Genomic DNA, 19,234 nt, shown 5'->3' on the forward strand with positions numbered 1-19,234 from the left:
AGAGTTGTCAAATATCAATAAAAGACCTGAACCTTAGGCTATCATTTTTGGCTGAAACTTTTTTATACCTAGTTTTCCCTAGTTTTTAGGGTTTTATTGAGGGGAGAGGGAAACAAAAACGGAACTCTTCCATGTGAAAAGAAAGGGAAGGGGGAAGATAGTGCCTCATAAATTCTAACATCAGCAGAACAGTTTAGCAGATGAGTAATAATATTTGTCTACTACCTGATTTCTCCTGTCTACTTTAAATCTTAAACACTTGCATGCCAGAAGAAACCTTTCTAAATTTTCAACCTTTCTCTTTAATTTACCATTGAAATATTGCCATTAGTTTGAAGGCTGTGTTTGAGTTCTTGATAGAACTTCAATTCAAGAAATCGTGGATAAGAATCTCTTTCCATGTGCATGTAAATTATTCTCTGTGCTTCATCAAAACAGGACTGTGTTGGCTCTTGAATATTCTTTATCATTGCTTTCCTCGCAGGACTGTCAATGTTAATCTGAAACAGAAAACAACATTACTAAAGTAGCACTGAATATATGCAAAGCAAGGGGAAGGAAGATTGAATTTAGGGGACCTGTACTGAACGCCTTTTATTTATATCTTTTTATATACCCTCTAATCTAAAACCAGCACCTAACCAGAAACATTGATTCTAGCAGAGTGGATTTCTCCTTATAATGCCAGAAAACCCTGTCTTATTAGTTGACCAATTTGCTCCTTTTTTGGTGTTTGATTTAGTAAGAGGTGTGTTAGTGGCTGGATGGGGAGCTTGCTCCCTTGGGGACAAGAAGCCTGGAAGACTGGGAGGTGTCTGAATTTCCCAGTCTGCCCCACATCCTTAATGGAAAAGCCAGTTTAATCCTGACTATTGTGATCAATGGAGGTCAAGAGCAGTGGTAAAGTCACTACTGCTGGGCCCATGTGTAGCATATGGGCCTAAGACTTCAAACCTTAGGGAGGTTGAGCAGTATGTTTGATTTGCTCGCTACTTCTAGAAAGAATAAGAACGTATGTATGATTTAGGCAGAGGAAGAAGTCCTGAGGACATGGTTTGCGTGGAGTGGCTACAGTGGAAGGAGTATTTGGAAGGTGCTGACATCCAAACCCCCTTTCTTTTGCTAAGAATTGTTCCTAGAGCTACTATTAGATCCCTGAAGAGGAAGCCTGACTTTTGCTTTCTAATGAATCCAAGTGGCTGGATCTCCGAGATAAGATAAAACTGAGCCCATATATCAACCTTGTTTAGGAAAAGTTTGGATTCCTAGAGCTCTTCTGCTGTAATCCAGGGTTTGTAGCAGATAAGTTGAAGCTCTGTGGGTGTGTAAGAGTAGAAAAGTCTAGCGATAGGAAAATTTACCAGATAAAATAGGAACTTTTGATAATCCATTAGCTCATGATGAATTACATTGCTTTTTTTCAGCTTGACTTTGTTAGTGTTAAGAGGAGAGCTCTAAAGAAGTGAAGTTAGTGCTGATGTCTTTCATGGGTTGGGATCTTGCTCTTCCAGAGGAGTCACTTGAGTTGCACCTCTTTAAATGCTACTGAAATTTGAATATAAACTGTGTTTAAAATCCTCATGAGCATCTACCTTTTTAGAGTGGTACCTAGTTCTTGTGTTAATAATGAATATCAAGAAAACGTGAAATCAGTGTCTCCTGAAGACCTAGAAACCAGACAGCCAATAGCAAGGTTCAAATACATACTATTTTAGGAAAAAAAAATTACACATTTTATTTTTAACTGTCCTGATTTAAGCCCTTACTTTTGATTAATGAATTTGTGGTTGGCAATACTGACATTTCTCTTTTGGAAATGCAAATGTCTTGCTGAGTTTCCTATAGCTGCACATGCTAAAAATAAAATAAATCAGAAAGACAGAAAAATGCACTGTTTTTCCAACTGGCATTTAAAACCAACAGAGGGAACTTTCAGATTTCCTCAAGTATTGGATTAGTGGGAGTGGTTTAGTCATTTAAAGCAGCAGCTGCTCTTGGCCAACACTTGGGAATCCAGCTGAGTTGGTTTTGGCTTGCCCTTCAGCGTCAACAGGGAGGCTGCATTTTGAGACTCTATAATAGTTTTATTGTTATACGTAAACCAGAAAATAATCTAGCCTGATTTTTTCAGTTATGTCAGTCTGCCAGAGGCAGCGGCAGGAAAAGCTAGTATTAGCTTATTTTTGCAAGGAGAGTAATAAGCAGGGATAGTTAAAGGTCATAGAGCATGACTGGCTGGGCAGGAATGACATTTGTTTTGTATAGCCACTTGTCAGAAAAAAATCACTCAAATATGTTACATACAAATCTGCTTTGTTTTCCCTAAATCTTGTGCTGCTGGAAGCAGAAAACAATTAATCTGTCTTGGAACCTTTCTTTTAGCCCGTTTTACAAAGGGGACAGCACTGGGTAGAGTTTTTACTTTGTTCATTTATATTTACTCTTGCAAAGACCAGAGTAATATATACACGTAGCAATGGCATAATACAAAAATCTACTGAAGGGATATCAATGTCCCCTGGATCAGTCGCTAGAAAGAATAGAACAGATCCAAGAACTTGATTCTTAACCTAATTGTGCCTTTTGCTTGTATCCTTGGTGGATATAGTTGAAAGATTTGCCTATAGACAAGATGTGAAGGCAAGTATTAAAATTCTGGGTGCAAAAGAGTTTGGGGAGAATGAATAGCAAGAGTTTTCACTCCCTTGAATGCAAGAGGTGCTAGGCATTTGTTGTTGCTTTTTGTCAGCTACATTACACATCAGGCATTTCTATTAGACAAAATAAAGAGCTCATCAAGTTGTGTGTCACCTTGTTGGGAGCCTGGGGTTGAATGTAACTTTTAAAAAGCTTCCTGGCCACAGAAATCCTTTTCCTCTGTGACATGATCATCTTAAAGCTTCGCAAGCAAGCCAGAATTCTACATTTTCATCACTGTGCTCTGTCTTCAAGTAGGTCTTGTAGATCATAGGCCCATCTGTAAATATTTCAGAAGCCAAACTTATATACCATGTATATATGCATTACCTTTAGAGTCCTTTGAAGGCAATAGGGACGTTTACAAGGCAGTATAATTCTTGATTGTACATCTATAAATATTCTTATTAGATTACGTCAAAGTGGGGAATTAAACATGCTAACTAACCCTGGAGCCCTACACTTCAACACTGTATTTATTTTCCTGCACATGCAGAGCTCTTTTTAACCTCAGTGGCATTTCACTATGCAGGGAGAGAGGACTGAAAACTTTGTTCTTCCTGGTCTCTGTGAACACTATCAAACGTATCCAAAGACTGACAAGTATTTTTAAACTCCAGTTCTAGTTTTGTACAGAAGATATCTAAGTATTACCAAATAATCATGATCTAAGTAAAAAAAATAAGACCTTCTTTTCTTGGTGTAAGAATTTTGGGGAAAAACCAATTAGCAAAAAAAAGGAAATAACTTTTTTCTTGCTGCTGTAACTGAGGGAAGTAAAGCAGTTAAAAGAATACTCTGTTCAGCAGATAAGTGGTTCTGCACCTGAGGATGTCTTTGAAGCACCTGGCAGTGGAATTTGACAGCAGCAATTAGTGGGATCTTGGCAAAGATTAAATTCCTGAGGCTGCCTTTTGTCATGTCATTAGACTTGCTTTGTACAGGATCAGGTGATAGACTTGCTAAAATGCCTCTAGCCAGGAGAACATTTATGAGGCTTCACTCAGTGCTAGCACTTGAGCAGGAATGGTGCTTGCAGTTGTAAGATGTACTTTCAGAGTAAAACCTAAGATAGGCAAATACTTTCATAAAGTATCTTTCATAAAGAACTGCAAATCCATTGGCTTTAGTGTTTCTGGCTTTTCATGTGAGAACACCTTTGCATTTTCTGATGTCATTAAGCATTTAAATGAATTCAAAATCAATGAATAGTGCCATTTAAGTGCAGTGAACGAGGTATTTTAAGAAGGGCAGCATGCAAGTACTGCTGGAAGCTACAAGCATTTTACTTAAAGCAAGCTTTCCTGCTGGCGCAGCACTCTGGGCTCAAGACATTGAGCACTGCCTGTCATCTAGCAGTAACGGTGATAGCATGCATGCCTGCTGCTTGTGCTATAATTTTGTCTTTTAAATGCTTGCCGTTGTGCACTTTCTTCCTATGCTTTCCCTGCAAGCTGTAACACACGAGGTTGGTTGCTGTTAAAGATTTTAATGGCAAAATCTTTTTCTTTATAGTTGTTACAAATTCTGTCTGTTAATCTTCTTGCTCTTTGTATTTTGTCTGTAGTTTGAAAATAATGCCAGCCCTTAGGAATCATTTTTAGAGGTTTGTGCTGTGCTGTAACTCTGTACGTGACTTTCTCATCAATATTTAAAAAAAAGTAATTCAGCAGTGACATTCCAGACTGCCAGCCATACGAGAAATGTGGATGAGTTCTGAAGTCTGAATGAGGTGGGGGATGCTGGAGTGGGAAACTTACAGATTTGCTACTGCAGCTACAGTTCTTCCCATACCTGAGATGAGGGTCTGAGTTACCTTCCATGGTATTACACTGTATAGATGTACCATTAGCTATGGTGTGTTTGCCATACACAGGATTTTCCAGTCAACTTTTCTTTCACTTTCTTCTAACACATATTGTGATACAGTGCTCTAAGTGGGGATATGGCAGATAAACCTGCCCTTATCACAAGCCTTTAAAAGAATTACATGTGCCTGCAGAAATGGCAAGTTTGGGAAAGCATTTACAGTATGTTCAGTGTAATGCATGCTAAGCATGTCACACGAAGTTGTTTTTCATTAGTTGCGTATGAGACAGCATACATTATATGCATGATTTATTGATTTTGCTTTGTAGGAACTTTTTTCAGTAATCCATCTGGGATACAAACATACAATTACTTACATTTACTTGTTATCCGCTTTTCAAAAGACTGGGACTATTGTAGCACTTCGTCCAAAGACACTCGTTAGAAAAAAGGAGATTATTGTAGGATTAACTGTGGTTAAAAGTATAAAAAATTAAATGAAATTACATTATTGAAAATCTGTCCCCTAATTTAAATAAGATCTCTATGAAACTTACATTTAAAGAGGTTTTTCTGTGTGTCCTGGATCTCGTGCTTACTATGCCGAAGCAAATATTCCTCTTGCTGTAATAAATACAGTTCCATCTCAAGGTGCTCCCTTGTAATTCCTTTGGAAATGGCATTCACTTATGTGCCATTCACAATTGTGCTAAGGAGAAGCACAAGGAAAGTACTAGCTTTCTAGATAGCAACTTCTTTGGGACAGGAATCATTATATAGTTTGTTTATGAAATACTGATGTTTGTATTTAGTAGCAAAGTCTTTAAGGGCTCAAGATCTTATTGTAACATTTAAAGGCCTTTAACATCTAAGTGGACTTATCAGCTGAGAGCTGAATATAAGCTCTGAACATGAGGTAAATAATGAAAGGTTAATACAATCTTAGCTGTAAGGGACTCCCATCTCTCTCCATTTGTTTACAATGCAGTATGACACATTATTACTAATCTGTAAGGCAGTTCTTGGAGGTGACTAAAATCGGATTTCTTTCTTTCATGTTTGCTATTCTTAAGCAATAATTTCATAAGCTTGTAGAAGTCTCCTGCCTGATTCTGGGAAAGAGTATGGAAGTGGTGAGGTGAGAGACTAAACAATTTAACGAAAAACAAATGTTTAAGGGCCAATAGCACCATTTAAGTGCAAGTTGCTCCATTTACACCAACTGATTTTTAAGCATTGCAGTTATAGGACATCAGTGCTGGTAACTTGGAAAAAATGCTTATGCTTATATTAGTAGAAGAAAACACAAGGGATGTATTCCAGTGGGTGCTTTCCATTATGCATCAGCCAAACTTGGGAGGAGATCCCTTCTCATTGAGTATTTTGTTTTCATATGAGCTACAATTTTGACAACAGCTACTTAGTATCACAGAACTTTTTTTTATTTAAATTAACAGCAAAATTGGCTTTGGCATGACTGCTTCATAGATTTCTGCTGCACAACAGCCATTAGTAGCTTTGTAGCTTTTTTAATTGATGATCACGCAGTTATTTTTAACTTGATATAATTCTCTCTTTCTCTGAAAGAGTACATGCTGTGACTCACTGATTATTTTGTCAGGCTTTCCTGATCAGTCTGACCTGATCAGAGAAATATATAGTAATAGAAATTTTACCACTATCAAATTGTGGTGTCAATAATTCTGTAGTAACTCTTGCCAGTAAAAGATTTTTTTTTTTCCTTCTCATGAGCTACTGGCCTCCTCTCTGTATAAACTCATGAAGCGTGTGGTTATGGGGAGTGAGAATGTCTAGTCCTTCTAATGCTTTTTTTTTTTCCTTAAGAGCTGCTTCTGAGTCATATTCACGGTTACTGATGCAGATAATTTTTCACCTCTGTCAGCAATAGCACTTCTATATAGAACAAGTGACAATCTTGTCTGTCTCACTGAGCATCATCAGTAGGGCCATCTTATTTCCATTTCTGATTATTTGTCTTTAGCATTAATCTGTGAAGCAGAAAGCAAGCTGCCTGATGGGGCAGCTGACACAGAGGAAAACCTTTTTACCTTTTTACTTTCCTTTTAAAATCAGGAAAATATGAAAGGCAGTAAAGGAAATGTGAACGTGGATTATTAGGATCTGTATTAACGCCACTTTCATAGCTGCTGTGCTGACAGTAAACTTGCTGCACTGATTTGCAACATGATTGATTTTGCTGAAGAACATATATGACACTAAAAAAAAAAAATTGAGTATTCCCCCAAAATAACTAAGGCTTTATAGCTGGGACTCCAAAGTTTAAATTGGAAAATGCTTTTGTAGTGTCTTGTGGAGCTATTGTTCCCTTATTGTACCCCCTCCAGTCTAAGGGGCTTCCCTGGGCCACTGCCGTGTGGGAGAGAAGTCCTCATTCAGGAGTCTTTTGTGGAAATGCTGACTGTATTTTTGCCACTTAACCTCACCCAAATGGCAGTTTCAGGAGTCATCAGACACACCTCAGTATTGCTGTGGAGGACACATTTTTCTCTAATCAATAAATCAATACCATCTATGATCTGATACCAGTTGGCAGGCGTGTGGATGGAAGCATTTCACCACCCTGATGTGACATGCCGACCAAAGTTTTAGCTATGGTTGGCCTCCACTGAGGTTGGTGGCAGCTGAGGACTTGAGGAGGCACTTGGCCGCGTCTCTTGTCCACCACATGTGTATTCAACCTTTGCCAACAGTCTGAATTCTTTTAAAGGATTGACCCAAAATATTGGGCTTACAAATTCTTCGCAGGCCCAAATCTGGACTTAATCCAGGGATTAGTTTAAGCTTATGCCAATTTAATATAAAAGAAGTTCCCACTGGGATATACCCTCCTTCCACTAGAGAAAAGTCGGTCTACACTTCACGTACTGTAAAGGAATTGGCTATATGAAGGTGGTCAGCTGGGGCAGTTGTGAAGATGTTGCACTCTTTTGCATGATCTTAAGCTTGCAAAGAAAACTTCCACTGTGAATTTTGAGATTTTTGTCCTTCCTACTCAGACAGCTGCATGTACTGCAGAACATAAGAATCTTACTGTTACTTACTTAGAACTGATCCCATTTTCTTCTACTCTGAAATCTTGCAAAGCCAGCAAATATTTGGACTCATTCTCCTAAACAGAGAAAACAGGTAAGTTTTAAACCTGCTGTGCTCAGTCCTGGCTATCTTAAATTCCACTTATAATTCAGTCTCCATATAGCAGTGCTACCAGTTCTAGCGGTATTCTTATTTTATGCATCTAATCTTTATCTATGAGTCATGGCTGAACCATTAGACCAAAATATATTTCTGTAACATGCAAAAACTTAAAAAAAAAAAAAAATCAAGCAGTCCAATGGATATCTCTTAGGGAAAAATAGAAGTGTTAATAATTCTCCCTCTTAGCTTCTCCAATTGTGAAAAGAGATTGCAAGTTTGAGCCTGACCCAAGGCAAAAGGAAACCAGGAATCTTTTCCCTCAAAGTTCAGGGTGAGCTGGATCAGGGATCAGAGCTCAATGTAAACTGGACAATGCTGAGTAACTTGTTAAGTGTCTGAGATTAACATTGATACTTGTCCAGCAAACATCTCAAAGTCAATAAAAATTGGTATTAAACTTGCTTTTTAATAGAGATGATATCCATAAGAAAGGGTGTAATTTTTTTTAGGAATAAGGCAGTCAAGAATATGTTTGTCTGAAAAACAAAATTAAAAAAAAATCTTGTGACCTGCAGTATGTTTACTACTTCTCCTTTGACTTTCAAGAGATGCCAAATTCTTTGAAAAGTTTACATGGAACAGTGGGTAAGTTTATATATACCCGCCTGAAATAAAAATAATAGTCTTATACATTATTTATTTAAACTCTCAGATTTTTTTCAGGTTTGGGTTTGACTGGCACATATTACTCCTACAACCAATTTTTTCTTCAAACTGAAACACAGAATAAAACACAGAACAAGGCTGTATCTCCCAGCGTTCTGAACCTGTGAAATGATTGCATTTAATTTGAGTCTTATTTTCCTTGTTTCCCTGGCATCTATATCCCATTTTGTATTATACAAGAGTCTTACCCAGCAGATTTCCTACAGGATATTGAAACTTCATAACTGCCTGACTGCTATACTGCAACTCCTGCTGCTGAGGCTCCCCACAGCCTGTAGGATTGCCAGTGGCCATTGCGCGGTTCCTACTGTTATGGAATTCTCTGAACTGTGCTCTCTGCTTGGTTTCTGTATGACTTCCTCTACACTTGCCTATTCATTTCACTAGTATTTACTCATCTCACCCTCTGCCTAAAAGCAATCTTTTAAAACTACACAATATTCCATGTTTAAGATAAAGTTATGCATTTAAATTCTGGTATATGGTTATCGCTTATCACCTTATTTTAGACTATTTAACCCAATGCCCTCTATTTTGGGTTTTCATGTTGCAATTGTTAGTCTTCTATTCACTGAAATATAAACAAAATACAGCCTTTGGGGCTTTTCTGAAACCTGAAGAAGCTAATGAAGGTTGCCTACCATACAGAAATGCTCAAGAAATATTAGATGAAGCAATATTAAGTAATCTAGTTCAGCTACTTCCATCTAAATTCAAAGTGTCAATCAGTAATTTTTTTTCTTCAGGTGGTTGCTGCATGAAGTCACATTTGTATAAGGAAATGTTACTGTTCTGAGGAACCATTTTGATTTGAGTTAGAGGCTTTAAGCAAATAGTGTTTCCCAGGGCTTGTTGAGTACACACATTTGCCAAGCATACATCCAGGGCTTTGTGGTTCTCTCTCTTCTTTTTATGTTTTATATTAGAAACATTTCCTAATAGACCGAGGAACAGAGCATGCTGATTTTATCTTTTTCAGTGCTTCTTTGGAATGTCTTCTTTCCACTGAAGCATAGTCGATGCTTCAGGAGTCTAATGGTGCTTGTTTCTGCTGGCAATAGTCTTAGTCCTAAAATAAGACAGGAATAGTACACAAAGCTACAACATGCCCTTGAGCAATTTGTGTCAGTTTTGAACTGGCTAATCTTCACTAGTGCAGCCTGTGACTTTCCTACATTAGTGCCCATCTACATCTTAACTACTTAATACAGCTTTGCAGTGTTCAGCTAACTAGATTTGGGTCATGGGAGCTGTTTTCTCCTGATACATATAAATAACATGTAGTATCCTTTTTGTTTGCTCATTGTAAGGTTTTGTTGCATCAAGGCCACAAGTTCTTTAGCATGTAGGATCTGCGCTTCCTGCAGGTTTTGTAACCATGTGACTTTCTTTTTGATTACAACACTTTCAGAGAAAAGGAATTGCCTGTCTGATAATAAATGAATCTAAGTCCTGAAATTATTCACATCTGTAAAAGATATAAGCAGTACTGATCTGGAAATGACTGTTTAACTGTTGTTATATTTTATATTGGAAAAATATCAGGAAAACTGCTTTGGTAGATCAAAGAATAAGATCTCTTCATTTTTCAAACTACAACATACATTTTGATTTTTCCAGCACCCTTATGCTGTGCCAGTGAATCTGTAAACCACCTAATGTCACAGTTTTTGGTACACAGCATAGGTTTCAGCAGAGCCTTCAGAGAGAAACAGCTATATAAAAGTTATAATTAATTGCCTTCTGTAATGTCACTCAGCTTAGTTTGTACTAAGAGTATTACACAAAATATTCATATATAAATAGGGATAAAGTTGTTTATACATCAGAAACATTTCTAAAATGCATGCCTCTGCTATTCTGAGATAACTTTACATGCCAAGAGAAAGAGGTGTTTCCCTGCCTATACTATACTTTTCTGTTAATATTTCGAAGTACAAAACCTCATACTTACAGAAACTCTTCTTGGATAGTTTCTCTTGATTAAGAAGTTTCACTTAGTATTTGCATTTATAGGGATAATTTTCCAAATTCCTTGACCTATGTTTTTGCTTCATTATTTTCTTTTAGTGTAGAAGCTCTTACTACACTTTGGCTGTGTCTATGCTGCTCGTGTTAGTGCTGGACTCCTTTCTTATACATACCACAGGCAAACAGTGGCTGTGGTTTCTATGAGAAAAAGTTCAGATGCACCAGTGATAGAGGCTGTTTGCTCTGAAATTATCTTGCATCTCTGTTGATCAGCTGTAATGAAATGAAGCTGTGTTTTACTTCATTGAAATCGTGCATGTATTGTCCAAGTTTTGTGACTAATATTTTCCATCTCTTTATCAAAGTTCTTTATATGAAATCTAAAGTCCATGTTGAAATGAGACGAAAGGCAAAAGTACCCTTGCACTAAAACCAAGTTTCATGCTCTTACAAGCAGCATTATGAAGCAAGTACTTTGGATTGCTGTGGGAGAGCCTTTATTTTCTGCTCTGACCCATTAGTGTGAGGCTTTTATGTGCTTCTAACTGGTTAACTTGGTATTGTACACCATCTGAGTGATGTTAGAGCAGAACTTTCTTTAAATTTGTATGAGGTCCTCTGTCACTTTTCTCATAGCTGTCGCCCAGGTTATGGCTTCATTTTAAATTGAGACTCAAGTTATTTACATTTCACTTATTCTTCTCTAGCTAAGTGTTTCAAAGCAGCCGTGCAGTACAATAGTACTGAAGTTGCTCTGTTCATGCCAGTGGTAGATTTGTTTGTAGTGATACTGGGGCTTTGGGAGTAAGCACTAGTTGTTGTAAATTAGTCACGGGGCAGGGGGGGTGAAGTCTTTCTAGAGGGCTTTCTGTCCTTTCTGGGGGTAGTTGTGAGTTGTGATCTCTGGGGGTTTGCCAGTGTCTACAAGGCACAGACTGACTGTGTCAGGAGGGAAAGGTTGGCCTTCTCCCTGCTCCACCTGACAGCCCATCTGTGTGCAGTGTGCAATGTTTCTTTCAATCTTATCTCTCTGGTTTGACTCATCTTTCTTTTTGTCTTACAATGCCTCCTAGGTAAAGCATGAACTGTGTAGTATTTGAACTTAAATTGACGTTTGAGCCTACAATAATATAGTACACTCATTTATTTTATTGCAGCTCACCCTACTGGTATACAGGCCTAGTGTAGAAGGATGTACATCCGTTTTCCAACAGTAATGATTCTGCTAGGGAGGAAACGTGTGGTGTGCATACCTACAGCAGAACCTGGTGTCTGAGCAGGGCAGCACGAGAGCCTGCCTGTAAGGAACTCCCCATGGGACCTGGCCTGTGCTTATGGAAATGGAGGGACAAATATCACAATGTGATCTATTTTCTATGGCTGCTATTTCATTAAATCTTATTTTGTATTCTTCATACCTTCACACAGGTTTTTAGAGCATTTTGTTCCATTTCTATAATAGGAATGGGCAGGGGCAAATATCTATTGAATGTAACTTGAGTTGATTATTCAAGTAATCGCAATAGTGAGATGATCCAACTTTTTCACATGCCTCCTCAAAAATAATGCTGCTAATGCCTGCACATACAAGCAGGTATATACTAAAAGCATCTGAGGGAAGTAACTTTGGCCTGAACTTGACAAGCTAAAAATGGCTATAAAGACTCTTACTTGCAGAACTACTTAAATTAAAAAAAAAACAAACAAACCACCATATGAATAAATATGACTCTGGAAAAGTTACATAATGAAAATCCCAATAAGTTGATAGTCTCCACTAGTGATTTGATCCAGTATTTAACTATTTGATTTACATATATTTACAAACCACCATGAATAAATATGACTCTGGAAAAGTTACATAATGAAAATCCCAATAAGTTGATAGTCTCCACCTGTGATTTGAACCAGTATTTAACTATTTGATTTACATATATTTTGTAAAAACCTTGTGTGTATACATATGCAAGTTCTTTTGAAAAAGCTTAAATATATCTTATTTTTGCAATAAGTTTTATTGGCATTAAAGGGTAGGTCATCTAAAATCTCAGTATTAAAATGAATGATAATGAACTATTTAGGGCTTTTTTCTATCAACAAGTGATGTTCATTATAAGGACACCGTATATGTGATCATATCTTTGTAAATTTAAATTGTGGAGTGACTGAGTATCAGTAACCAGTGATTTTGTGTTTAAATATTTTCTTTTACATATTACAGACATTAAAAAAATACTGTAATATTGCTTAAAATTGAAATGAACTTGTTTTGTGTTTTTTTCCATAAGTTTGTTTTTACTATTAAGCTGAAGAAAATAATTCTCCAAACCTCCTCTTGACTTGTACAGTGGGAGGATATTTAGGTGCAGGATTTGTTGCCTATTTCCTGTCTGCAGTTTTGTTGTATCCTTGACCAAGCAGTAAAGCACCATTTGAAATTTAATGGGTATCTGCAGGCACATAGGATTGCCTGAGTGCCTTAGCATTGGGTGGTTGACTTGCTGGCAAATCTGTCCTTGGATCAGTGCAGGGAAACTGTAAAACCAGAGAATCTGGCTGGCTGGAAAGCCCTCAAAGGCTGAGGGACCCTGAAGGGCTAAGGGTATGTTCCTGCCTGACATCACCGTGCCTCCCAGCCACTGCGAGGACTGTATCTTCTTACTCTCAGCAGGACTGCTACCATTCAAGCTTGTTGCTATTTCATTAAACTTGTTGCAAATATGACTTTACAACTTGTTTCTCTGAGTCAGCTGCTTTCCACTACCATTCTTTCATAGCTTGATACCCAGAATGTTATGTTTCGAATGTTATGTTTCTACTTCCCTTTCCAGAATATTGAAAGCACATAGGAGTGGAAGGTCTTAGTCATTAACCAGGTATGCTGTTTCACTGAAAAACTACATGATTGAACCTGTCATACCCTTCCTCTTATTACATAGATATTCCACTAGATGTCATCTGGTATCACCCTGAAGAAGGTGTAACTTCTGTGTGCATCAGTTCAAACTGTGGTCTCATGAGGGTGGATGTGGGTGCAGACTCTGGGGAAACTCTCTGCAGTTTCATTGTAATGAATGGTCTCATCTAGCCTGAAAGAGACTCCTTGCCCAGATAGGTGAGACACTGAGACGAGTAGGTAACTGAGGCATACATTGAACAGGCTGGTTAACATGGCTTCTGGTATGGCCTTGTTCCTTTGAATTCCTTATGTTGCCACGTGTATGGGTGCAGAACAACTTTAGTGTCACGAGGGCACGTGCTATCTAGGAATCAATTATTGCTTTGTTCATTCAGCAGTTGAGCTGGACATGCTTTTCAGAAAGCAAATTATGAGGAAAATTGAAAAGCCAAAGTATCAAAACAGAGAAAATAGCTATATCATATCAAAGCTGCTGAATTTGTCAGTTGTTCTGGCCTGTTCTTTTTCTAGGGATTAACTATTAATTGCCAGCTAGTTTAGACAATATATGTTGACCATCTTGATTGCAACAATTTTTTCTTATCAGTGAGGATAATAATCCCAGATGAGTTCTTGCTCATAGTCTTGTATTTCCTTTTCTGTTTTCTTGTGTTCACTTACCTAGTAGCATCTTTGTTAATTCTCATACCTTCTCTTTATTTTTTTTTCTCTTGCCCTTATATTCATTCTTTCCTATTTGTGTTTCTATTTTAATGCTATTCTGCTTAATAAACATCTCACCCACCTACATCTGTTTCACACTAGCGAACATGGAAGTACTGTCTGTCTCATTCTCTGTGCTGTACCCATTCTTTCCATCTACCCACATACTCCCTTGTTTGCACATTGCTACCCTTTCTCCTGCAGTACACCCACGCACTGGCATTCATGAATGTAGGAACACTGCTTGCTGGGGCTTGCCTTGTGCTCACATTCTTGATGCAGTGTCTTACAAGTGCATGTAAATAAGAGCACTGAGGATGTGCCTAGAGATCTAGGGCCAAGCACAGGAAAAGCATTAAAATATTAAGAGGCCTTTGTTAACATTGAGGAGAGCACAAAGTGGATACTCTGATCTAGGTGCTACTCATGCTCATTGCTGTTTGAGTGGGCATAGTACAGAAATAACGGATCAACATTCTTGCTTTTCACTTAGTACAGCCATTGAGATTTCCAGAGGACAGTCCTGTTTCTCTGGTTGCATCTTACTTGGTAGCTTTGATCAGGTTCTGTTGGGAACTTCCTTGCTATATAATTGAAAATAGCCTCAAGAAAAGTTAGGTTCAGTGTGCAGCAAAGATCTGCTCGCAGGGCAACAGGGAACAGTGTTCACAGGTTCAGCTCCTTACTCTAGGCAACAACAACCAAGAAACTGTCTGCAGCTATACAGATGATGAAGTGGTTTCTGTTTCTGGGTAGAAGTAAACATGGCCTGCTAGTAGTCACTGACTTCAAGAATTTGAATAGTTTCTATATTCATGGCTTCAGGTTTTATCGATAAGGTTGGACAAATCTTACATTGTGACCAGTCTCTGCAAACCCTGTTAACAATCATCTGCTGAGTAAAAACAGACTGATGTCTAGAGAGCACTTCTGAAAACCTTACCTCAGATGTACACTATGACCTTTCTCTTCTCTTTTTCTTCCTGAAAGCCATGATGTCATTGTGTGAGCCTGATATTCTGCAACCATCGAAGTAGAAAAGGAAATCGTGGCAGGAAGCTTGGACTAGTTTTTACATGAACTTTCAAGCCTCCCATTCAATCAGGCTTCAGAGAGGTGGGTACTGTGGTTTTGGTACAAAGCACTGTGTGCCCTTAGCTCTCTGTCAGACTCTGCATACACACTTGCACAAAAGTGTAAGTAGCCTTGTTTACTGCTGCACTTCCTGCAAGTGTACTCATTTTGAAGATGCCAGTTGTCCCTCTTGCAGTTGTTTGTTTAGTGTAAAGTTATTGATTACAGTTTGGTTTAAGTTGGTCAGAATATTTGACCACGTTAGTCCTGGGTCCCCTATCCTCCAGATGTTTGTTCCAGCACATGAACAGTTCCTGGCTGGACTTTGGGCTTCGTTTGAACATCCTGAGTGTGTTCACTATTTCCTCAGACTGGCATGAACAAGTATGTTGTCTTGCTTAAACTCGTGTCTGGTCAAATTCTGTCCAATAGCAAGTCCCTTCTCTAAAGCTGGCTTCTTGACCTTCATGGTTGACAAACCATTTGCTACAGTAAATATAGTACAGACTTTTTCCATAAGTGGTATGAAATTCATGGGTTACTAAGTTATTACTATTATGCAAAAAGTGTTTATTTTATTTTATTTTTAAAGGTTGTTCTCTAATAGCAGAAGCCCTCCGACCACAGTAACTTGAAAAAAAAACCAAAACCCCATGTGATTCAAGTGATGTCAAGTTTGTAGGCAGTTGTACTGTCACTTTAGTACTTTGGCCGTGTAACAAACTTTAAAGAGAAGCATTGCTAATCTGCTCTGTTTCTCTCTGCACACAAATCTAGAGTGATCCTGAAAGGTTTACATTTCTGCATTTTATTTTTTACTCAAGCCATTTTTAATTTTATTAGTGAAAGGGACCACGTGAAAGCTGGTCACTGAACTAGTTTAGATGGTGCTTTAAGGTTCTGTGGTGCTTAAGCTGTTTGAAGAAATTGAAGGGAAGTGCTCAGTAGAATTTAAATATTGATCATCTTTGGGGTCTTTCAAGAGAGTACTTTCTGGGGCTGTTCTGAGAAATGAGGGGGAATGAGTTTATTTCCAAAATAAGCACATCAGTTCTTGGTTGATGTAAATCTCCTTTTTGTGACTAAAACCTTTGAGGCTGTATTTATCCAAACAAAACAAGGGGATAACCTGAACTCCTCTCTGACTTTGTTTCTGAGCATCCAAGACAAATTTAAATCATCAAATCAATATTAAGCAAGAACTTGTTTTGCAATTTCTGCCCGTGTTTAATGACTAAAAACTTAATTTCAAAAAGGTTCATTTATAGAGATTACGCTCTCTGATACAATCAACCCATGTCTCTGAATGGAAGATGAGAACATCTGATTTTTCCGCCTATTGTCATCTATTTTTGCTTTTCAAACTCATTTCACAATCATAAAGGAGATGACATCTGGAAAGCCTGTTACTTCAGAGTGTGGGCAGGGACGCGTGGCACTTAGGGGTCTAAGATGATGAATTTGTACTGTTCATCACCATTTCAGCTTTAATTTCCTTCCTGCTTCACTGTGCATAATGGTAGGATGTCTCTGCTAACAGGCTTTCATGGACGGCCTTTTCAATGTATGGGAGATAATGATACTATGTTATACCATATTTTTAGTTCTATTTGGGTTAATATTAAAAATATCTATTTCAGGGAATACATTTAGAGAAGGTTTTCCACATTGGAGAGGTTAAAGTTAGTCTTCTAGATTCACATTCAGGGTCTGCTGGACTCTTGAGTCCTCCTATAAAAACTCGTCTCTGCAGCAGGAAGAAGTTAATTCACTTCAAAAGTGCTACCCGAAGATGGTACAATGATTGATTTTTAATTTTTTTTTTAATTATTATTTTTTTTTTTTAATACTGAAACATTGACAAACAATGAAAATGCTTCCTTCAGGGGTAGGGTAGAACACGAAAAGAAAAGTCTGAGTCTCTACTGTCAAATATTAAAGTTTCTCCAGGTACTGCATCCTGTTTTCCTATACTGATCTGTAGCTGATGGTCAATCTGATTCAACCATTTTTCTTAGAGACCGTGAATGGAACAGCAAATTTCCATTCTCTTATGGTATATTTTTTCCAAAAAGGGAAAGCAAAATGTAGTTTAAAAAAAAAAATCAAATAAGCTGTTTGACATGCATATTAAATATTTTAATAAGTGTTGGATGACAGTCAGAGCCTGATCATTCTAGAAAGTTTTAGCAGCTAACTGATAATTAACTCAGTCTAGCATATGTTGAAAAGGACAGTTTCTCCCAATTGCCCATTAATTTATTTACAAGATAGTAAATAGAGCTTGCATTCACAAGTTTCTCCTTTGAGTATGGGAAGTTTCCAGGGAGGCACGCTTTCCGTATTCGATGTGTAACATGTCCTGTTTTGGAAGAGTCTGCCATACTGGGCAGGGCACAACCCTCAGCTGTGAAACCAGTCTGCAATACTGATTCTATTTGTGTGCATGGGTGGGGGGAGGAGGAGGAGGTGAATAGGAAATCACAAAGGAACTTGATATGGTGCATGCACCTTGTAATGAACCAAGGGTCACAGAAAATACTGAGTCCTTAATCCCTTTGGTCTGTATGTTCTGCTGTTTTTCTGAGTCCAAAGAACCTCCATTTAGGCAGTATTTAAAAAAAAAATAATTCACTGCAGAATAAGCATTATATACTGCATTTTGAAAAAAATACTTTGAAGAAATAATAAAAATACTTATCTCTGGACTATTTTAAAGCATGTAAATACTGTTGTGTCTAAAAGTACTGTAAAAATTGTTTCAGTTGTACCATTGAACTATTACTTACAGCTTCTTCCTTTTATAAAGTAGATTAGTATCGATGGCACTATAAATTGCCATAAAATACTTCCAGATCTCTTGGACCTTGTTTAAACAACCAGCTTTGTATAGCCCTGCTATAGCAACAGATATATAATATTAGGCTTATGACAGTATCCCAGAGATAGCTCTGAATTTCTGCTATGCTGTTTATTGCTTGGTGAAACGTGGGCATGTTGCCAGGAACACTGGAGTGGGCTGGAATATCTCTGGAATTAACCTGGGTGATAGACCTTTGTAGTTGTTTTCAGGTTCCTACTGCAAATGAGGTGAAAGACTTAAAAATGTACCAAGGCTGGGATGTAAGGAGCTGAATAGTTTCTTTTTGAAAAAAAAACTTTCCGTTCTCACACTGTACCAAATCATGAACCAGGGAGAGATGCTTGTGGAAAAGAGTGAAAAGTCCCTTCATCTTCCCTCCTCAAATATTCTGGTCTATACTAACTCTGCATAAAACAAGTGGTTGGTGTGCTCCCCAAGAGCTGTGTTAGTCTCTTCTATGGATAGTTTAGCTTATTTTTAGAGGGCTCTAATGAGCATGTTATCATGTCACTTTCTCACCCTTTCCTGTTAGAGCAGACCCAATGACTCTTTGCAGGAGGTCAGGGTGCATGGTGCCAGGCAGCGTCTGTGAACACCTGAGCAGCTGTGGTGGTTGCACTCAGTCTTCAGTGAAAAGACTTGCTCTGCCTGATGCAAAGTCACAGGGCAGTGGGCACAGGCAGCGATACTGACCATCTCTTGAAGCGAGCAGTGGCTGCTGCAGCACCCAAAACCATGGCACGACTCCAGAGTCTGCCTTCTCCTTTTCATTATACCTGCCTCTGAGACCTACGTTGAGCTGGAAACACGTATCCACTCATTACCCCACCCAGCAATCTCCCCAACAGAAGATGAAATTGCTTCCAATGAACAGTATTCTCTGGTAGCAACAAACCAAAAAAAAAAAAAAAAATCCTAACTAGCCATACTATGAAATACGATTTTAGTCAGAAATTTCATACAGGTGTTTGGTTAAATCATGGCAAAATTGTGAAACTGCAGTAAATGACGACTGGGCCCATACTAATTTAAAGGATTTACAGTCAAAAGAATAATGTTACTTAAAGTCAGTGTCTGTTTAGAGGGTAGCTGATGTTTCATAGTTCTCTTCTTTGGGACTCAGGAAAAAAAGGAGAGTTTACCGCTTGTGGAAGAAGGGGCAGGCGACTCAAGAAGAGTACAGGGATCTCGTTAGGTCGTGCAGAGAAGAAATGAGAAAGGCAAAAGCCCAGCTAGAACACAATGTGGCCGCTGTCATTAAAGACAACAAAAAATGTTTTTACAAATATATTAAT

The 19,234-nt window shown here is 38.1% G+C and overlaps 1 protein-coding gene across 1 annotated transcript in view; it reads right to left on the minus strand.

The window, feature by feature from the left end:
• LOC103904015 (regulator of G-protein signaling 13) overlaps positions 1-10,438 on the minus strand; it is a 32,233-nt gene extending 21,795 nt beyond the window's left edge. The window contains 8 exon segments of the mRNA XM_009285344.2: positions 312-500; positions 2,812-2,897; positions 2,900-2,977; positions 4,884-4,943; positions 6,401-6,402; positions 7,590-7,623; positions 7,626-7,657; positions 10,364-10,438. Coding sequence (XP_009283619.2) covers positions 312-500; positions 2,812-2,897; positions 2,900-2,977; positions 4,884-4,943; positions 6,401-6,402; positions 7,590-7,623; positions 7,626-7,653 — 477 coding nt within the window. The 5' untranslated portion in view covers positions 7,654-7,657; positions 10,364-10,438.
• Between the last annotated feature and the right edge of the window lie 8,796 nt (positions 10,439-19,234).

The sequence above is a fragment of the Aptenodytes forsteri genome, unplaced genomic scaffold, assembly GCF_000699145.1.
Source record: "Aptenodytes forsteri isolate BGI_AS27 unplaced genomic scaffold, ASM69914v1 Scaffold104, whole genome shotgun sequence".
Lineage (NCBI taxonomy): Eukaryota > Metazoa > Chordata > Aves > Sphenisciformes > Spheniscidae > Aptenodytes > Aptenodytes forsteri.